The 7,207-nt window shown below is 36.0% G+C and overlaps 1 protein-coding gene across 1 annotated transcript; it reads left to right on the top strand.

The window, feature by feature from the left end:
- Positions 1 to 326: 326 nt before the first annotated feature.
- LOC112801631 (beta-glucosidase-like SFR2, chloroplastic) lies at positions 327 to 5,160 on the top strand. The gene is made up of 10 exons (XM_025844483.3): positions 327 to 1,102; positions 1,336 to 1,702; positions 1,797 to 1,935; positions 2,154 to 2,320; positions 2,667 to 2,888; positions 3,267 to 3,432; positions 3,525 to 3,758; positions 3,846 to 3,995; positions 4,083 to 4,212; positions 4,629 to 5,160. The coding sequence occupies exons 1-10, from the start codon at positions 931 to 933 to the stop codon at positions 4,817 to 4,819; spliced, it is 1,938 nt and encodes a 645-aa protein (XP_025700268.1). The 5' UTR covers positions 327 to 930; the 3' UTR covers positions 4,820 to 5,160.
- The last annotated feature ends 2,047 nt before the right edge of the window (positions 5,161 to 7,207 follow it).

The following is a 7,207-nucleotide window of genomic DNA, read 5'->3' as shown; positions in this document are numbered from 1 at the left end:
CCTTATCTTCTGCTGCTTCTTCTTCTTCAAAACGATTTCAAACCTTGATTTTAGAAACCATGAAAATCGAAAAAAAACGAAGAAGAAGAGGAAGAACTTGATTTCAGAAACCATGAAAATGAAAAAAAATGAAGAAGAAGAAGAAGAGGAAGAGAAAGAGGAACCGTTCATAATACAGTGTAGCGTTTTGAAAATAGGAAACAGATGAATAACGCATTAAAAGGCTCGTTAGCAACTTATAAAACTTGTAAGTCAAAAAGACTTATATGTGAAGCAGACCTCTTAATAAATATTAAATAAAATAAATTCTAAGTAATTTATTTGTCAATTTATCTATCATTACCGAATTTATAATATCAAGACGAAAATCAAATCCTCAACATAACCAAACTGAATAAGGGATTGACCAACCAGGTGTTTTGAGTCACAGATGGCAAATCTATCGGGCTTTGCAATCCTTGAAGTAACCCAATCTTGAGGAGCCAACCCAAAAGAGCAACAAAGGTTTCACGACGGGGGAGATGGATTTGATAGCTGGAACTTTGCTTCTTCCTTTTTATTGTCGCGCAAAAATGCCCTGTGCAAAACCTGACGGAGTTCGTTGTTCTTGCTCAATGGTGAATGACAAATCCGAAAGTGGATAAAACCTTCGCAGGAAAAAACAATAAGAGAAATTGAACGCGGATAAAAAAATGTAACTATATTAGAACTTAGAAGAGACTACCGGTCCCCTTAACTAACATCGCGAAGCCAAGTGATGATTGTATTACGTCCACTTAGAGTCTTACACCTTCCCTGGTCTCATTCGCTTGGATTTTGAATTTGGATATGGATATAGATTCTCTCTCATCTTCAATATGAGCTATCTTCACAGAGAGAGTTCTCACTGAGACACGTGGACGCAGCTGCTACTTTCCCCTTCCCAATCGGATGACGCTGGTGGCGCTCTTCGCTGCCGCCACCAAGCTCGCCGGAGCTCTGATTACACTGACTGTCGCCGCCAATGCCTTCTCATTCTCCCGTTATCGCAACAAGAACCTCCTTCCCTTCCGTTCCCCCATCGACGAGTCCTCCGACACCCTCGCCGTCTTCGACCTCTCCGGTTAGTATTCACTTCCAAGTCCCAAACACATCCCTATTCGCAAGTAGCTTTGTTGTTCATTGCAAAACATAATAGCATACTTAATTATAGGCAACTAAAGTGCACTACGCAGTTGCTAATAAGATTTAAGTTATTGAGTAATTTATTAGTCGTGATTAATTGATTGCATCTTGCACGGGCTACAATTAGGACTTAGGGATAGATGATGGTTTTGTTTTGTTTTAACGTTGCAGAAGGAGAGAATGGGTTTTTCTTTGGTTTGGCAACAGCACCAGCACATGTTGAGGATAGGCTTGACGATGCTTGGCTACAATTTGCTGAAGAAAAGGCTGACTACGTGGAGCCGAAAGCGCCGAAGCAGCCGGTTGATGCATTGATGGGCTCTGCAGCCGGTGATGGTGGCTCTCAAACAGCTGGAGCGTCTCCACGGCACACCGGTAAGCAAGTTAAGAAGGGTAAGAAACCTCTTAAGATTGCTATGGAGGCCATGATTAGAGGTTTTGAGAAGTACATCGAAGTGGAAGGTCAAGAAGAAGAACAAGAAGAAGAAGAAGTAGAACATCATCATAATGTAACTGCTTGGCATAATGTTTCGCACCCGTAAGCCCTGAGATTTCTTTTTTCTTTACCTGGATTTTAATGTTAAATGAGTAGGCTTGTGGATAAATGGAAGGCAAAAAACCCTAATTTTCAGGGAGGAAAGGTTAAGGTTTTGGTCTGATCCTGATACAGAATTGAAATTAGCCAACGATACTGGTATTAGTGTTTTCCGCATGGGAGTTGATTGGTCAAGAATCATGCCAAAGGAGCCTGTCAATGGCCTCAAAGAATCTGTACGTACAAAATTGGCTTTTCATAATGATGTCATTTCTGATCGTTGGTAAAGCGTATATTACTGAGTACTGAATACCTTATGTAATTGAGCCTATGCATATGTTTTTCAACTTATGAACTTTTGTTTTGTCTTTGGACCTTATCAACCAATTCAACTGATGAAGAGATGTTAGTATGTTACTTCTTAAATTTACTCATTTGACTCCCCCTTTTATAGGTCAACTATGCTGCCATTGAGCGATACAAGTGGATTATCAAAAGGGTCCGATCATATGGAATGAAGGTGATGCTTACTCTTTTTCACCACTCACTTCCACCCTGGGCGGGTGAGTATGGAGGTTGGAAACTGGAAAAGACAGTGGATTATTTCATGGAATTTACCAGGTTAATTGTCTTTCAGTAGAAGTTGTATCTATGCCATTTTACTATACCTGCTGCAGACTCTAGTTTCTGGTGACATTGACTGCTGCACTGTGTTAACCTATCTTTTGTTGTAAACTGGGCACATTTGAGGCCTCATGATTGACTTAACAACATTAATAGCATTGGCAATATAGACATTTATTGAACCAGTAATTGAATCCTATCCCTTCTTTATGTAATACTTCTCAAAGAGCAGTTGAATTATGGTACAAGAGCCTTCCTCTTGCTTGTGTGACATTGTTCACATCCTTAACTGCTTGCATTCTGATGAGCTTTCACCACATCTTTATCTTCCCATTCCATGCAGGCTTGTTGTAAACAGTGTATCAGGTTTAGTAGACTACTGGGTGACATTCAATGAGCCGCATGTCTTCAGCATGCTAACTTATTGTGCTGGAGCTTGGCCTGGTGGTCATCCTGATATGCTGGAGGCTGCGACTTCTGCCCTTCCAACCGGTGTTTTTCAGCAGGCCATGCATTGGATGTCTATTGCACACTCAAAGGCATATGACTACATCCATGAAATAAGGTATCCCTTTCTTATGGAAGCTTGGGAAAATTATTGTCACTTTACCTGTTGAACTTCCTAATGGGACAAGGCTTGTTGTTGTTGTTGTTTGTTGTTTACCTGTTGAACTTGGAATCTAAAGAACATTTTTACGTCCTTTTAAATTTTAGATATGTATCCTCTTTTCTTGGAGTTATCTACATTATAATATAGTTATTATTTTCATATGTTATCCATTATCTGGTTGACTCCTTGGTTGCCATTTCTTTTCAGTTTAACTGAATCTTTTCTGCAACCTCGTCTCATTAAGCAGGACCTGCACATTTGAAATTTATTACTCTCCTTTGTTGCTTTTTGAATTGTGTGGTAATTATCTGATTGATATCTTTTTGGAAGTAGCTCATCAAATACAATGGTGGGTGTCGCACACCATGTGTCGTTTATGCGACCCTATGGTCTGTTTGATGTTGCTGCTGTTACCTTGGCTAATTCATTGACTATATTCCCATATATTGATGGAATATCTGACAAGCTGGACTTCATAGGCATTAATTACTATGGGCAGGTTTGTTTTCTTAACCTTGATAACTGCACTGCATGCTATGTATCTGATTATGACGTACATTATTAACATTAGGAAACCGGCATTGATTTCAGGAAGTGGTTTCAGGGCCTGGCCTGAGACTGGTAGAAACTGATGAGTACAGTGAATCTGGTCGTGGGGTATATCCTGATGGCTTGTACCGAATGTTGCTCCAGTTCCATGAAAGATACAAGCATTTAAATGTCCCCTTCATCATTACTGAGAACGGAGTTTCAGATGAGACAGATGTGATCCGGCGACCATATATGTTGGAGCATTTGCTTGCAATTTATGCAACCATGATCATGGTTTAAGTCTCCATTTGCTTAAAATTATTCTTTTTTTCCTTCTATAAATACTAATCATATGTTAGTCCTTCTTTTAATTTTTTACAGGGCGTGCCTGTGCTTGGTTACTTGTTCTGGACTATTTCTGATAACTGGGAGTGGGCTGATGGATACGGTCCCAAGTTTGGACTTGTAGCAGTTGACCGCAAAAACAATCTAGCACGGATCCCCCGCCCTTCTTACCATCTATTTTCTAGAGTTAGCGCTCCAAATCTGCATTTGTTTCTCCTTGTCACATGCTGTGTCTAATTATTTTTTACAGTTTCACTGAGCTGTTTATTGCAGATTGTGACTACAGGAAAAGTTACACGTGAAGATCGTGATGGAGCGTGGGATGAACTCCAAAGAGCTGTTAGAGAGAAGAAAACAAGGCCATTTTACCGGGCTGTGGACAAACATGGTTTAATGTATGCAGGTAATTATCTAAATTCTTATTTTCAGCTAAAATTGTCTCTATGTGCATGCAGAGAAGCTTAATTATCCTCTACGGTTGATTTAAAGCATAAAATATAAAATCTTGCTGTTCCTGTCTTATAAATTTAGAGCAAGGCTTAACACTATCTCTCACCTTGTTAATGCGGTTGATGCCTTAGTGCCTTACCAGGAACCAACTATGTATGAACGCCTTGAAACCTTAAATAACTTACAAAAGTTGTTTGGCATTGGTGAATTCACTACTAAGTTGGTTAAAAAAATGTTGGTTAAAGTTCTTCCATGGAAACATGAAGAAAGCTTATGCCCAGAGGGCTATGAACATGGTTAGACTTTTGTTGTGTTTGTGACTTTGTGCTGATAAATATAAACTTTAATTATTGTTGCGTCTTATGACAGGTGGACTTGATGAGCCTATACAGCGGCCATATATCAAACGAGATTGGCGGTTTGGTCATTATGAGATGGAAGGTCTCCAGGATCATTTGAGCCGCTTCTCAAGATTCATCATCCGACCCTTCTCCCTAAAGAAGAAAAGGAAACCTCAAAAAGAAAATCCCAATTTAGTTCTTCAGCGTCTTCCAAATTAGCAATTGATAACATATCCGAATTCTTCAAGTGATGGACACTTTCAATATGTAGTACCAAATAGCTTCTTCATGTCTACAATATGGTACTTCACTTGGTATAATTCTCACTATTGTAAAGGTCAGCGAACTTTTTGAGATATGCCAAAGTGAATCTCCTACCAAATTAAGCACTAGACGATAGTATGGAAGGGGTATTCTTGTCAAAACTCAACTTGTTCCATGTAGAAGGTTCATTCGTTAAGAGCTTAATGAAGATGAGAAAAAGGTGGCTAGCTGGCAACATGCTCTTCTATGATAAAGAAGAGAATAAGAGTACATAATCTGATAACATTTTTCTTAAAGGATTTTATTGTCTTTAGAGCTTACCTTGTATAGAGGACAGTTTAGTCATTTCATTTCATTCCTTTTTATAAACCTTAACTCAAGAAAAACCAAAAAACGTCATTAAGAATCTTGTGACAAACACATGATTTATTTTTGGGTTTAGCTAATACGTGCTTTAAGGACATATGTTAAGTTTATAAATTAAAATTTTTTTTATTGAAAATATAAAAAAATTAAATTTTTTATGTATTTATTTTATATTCATTAAATAAAAATGTTTAAAATTTTTCACTAATAATAAATTTATTATGTGTGATTAGGATATATGTTAGTTAAATCTTTTATTTTTTTTTTTCACGTACGCTAGTGGACTAATAATGATAAGGGTAGCAGTGTACTGGTTACATGCTATGACGGATTTCACTAGAAGTCAATTAGAGGAAATTTGTGCTAAATTTTGACAAATCTAAGGCTTTGTTTGGTGGAGGAAAGAAATAGAAAGGATTTGTTTGGTGGAGGAAAGAAATAGAAAAGAATGAAATTGAGTAAAAAGAAATAAAAAAAAAATTGAGGTAAAATTTAATTTTTATTGATTTGTTTAGATGAAAAAAAGTAAGATAAAAAGATATTGAAGGATGATTAATTTACGGTGTTTGTTTGAAAAGAAAAGTAAAAGAAAAAAAATAAAGTTATATAATGACAATTTTATCTTTTATATTATATAGAAATGTTATGTATATAATTATGTCACATATTTAACAGCTTCAATAAATAATAATAACAAAATTTAACTATATTTTTAATATAAGAAGTTAGGAATATAAATTTTATAAATAATAATAATAATAATAATAATAATAATAATAATATAAAAAATTATAAAATTGGAGTGATCTAATACTCATACCAACTTATAGATTGGAGACAACTTTAAGAGGAAGACACATAAATTAATAATTAAATGTTCATAGTTCCAAATATACTAATAGATCATATTATATCATCTGACTAATATATTGGATCTTATATTACATTAACTAATACACATCAAAGAGGTCTTACATAATAACAGGTTAAGGTCGGCTAAAAACAAAAATCACAATACCAATGGAACTAACAAAGCTAACATTATTATCTGAAACCTTTTTGATCAAGTCATTACTAATATAGCATAGATCTCTGATGACACTTCATCTTAAGTAGTTTTTAGAGTTTTTTTCATTTGTTTTCTTAGATTTTAATCAAATTGTTTTTGTTTTTTAGTGGAATTTCATAACTAATAAAGTATTTGGAGTTATATTAGTTTTTTTGTATTTTTAGAAATTTTTATCTCAAAATAATCAAGGATTAAAACCTTTTTAGCAAGAAAACACAAATACAGTTCAAGGATAGTCCAACCGGGCCAAAAAGGTATCAAACTGGATGCCCAGCCTTCAAGAGTGAACGCCAAACATCTCCTCTCCAATTAGACACACGCCCGACGGACAGCTCCACAAGACCAGCACTCCCTCCATTTGGGACATAAGCCCGACGTCCAATCAAACAAGCCTGATGTCCCTCCTAGCTTCCAAACACAAGCCCGACGTCCATCAAGCCAAGCTTGGCAGCCATGAAGCCCCGGAGGATTACTACTTGAGCCAACACCCAAATTTGAAGATGCAAGCCCGACATTCAACACCTCTCAAACTCCTAGGATGTAACATTTATTAAGGCACAAGTTCATTTATAACAAATCATTAGAAGTCTTAATCACATCCAAAGATTAAAGATTGAAGATTCAAGAAGATTAGTTATCATTAATCCCTTTTAAAATATAAAGATATGATTGTTAGGATTTGTTTCTATATTATATTTGAATTATTGTTTTGATTTGAATTTAAAGTAGGTAGTTAACTATCCTCTATCTTTCCGAAAGATAAGATTAGGGTTAGTTTGTAATTTGAATTGTAGATAGAACATAGGTTATAAATAAGTGAACCTTGTTCACAAGGAAGACCATAATCCATCGGATCACACATCTCTCTCATCATTAAGACTAGTTTATTTTCTATGATGAGTTACTAA

Source organism: Arachis hypogaea, chromosome 5 (genome assembly GCF_003086295.3).
Source record: "Arachis hypogaea cultivar Tifrunner chromosome 5, arahy.Tifrunner.gnm2.J5K5, whole genome shotgun sequence".
Lineage (NCBI taxonomy): Eukaryota > Viridiplantae > Streptophyta > Magnoliopsida > Fabales > Fabaceae > Arachis > Arachis hypogaea.
Note: the sequence above shows the minus strand (reverse complement) of the source record. Positions and strands in the feature narration are given on the sequence as shown.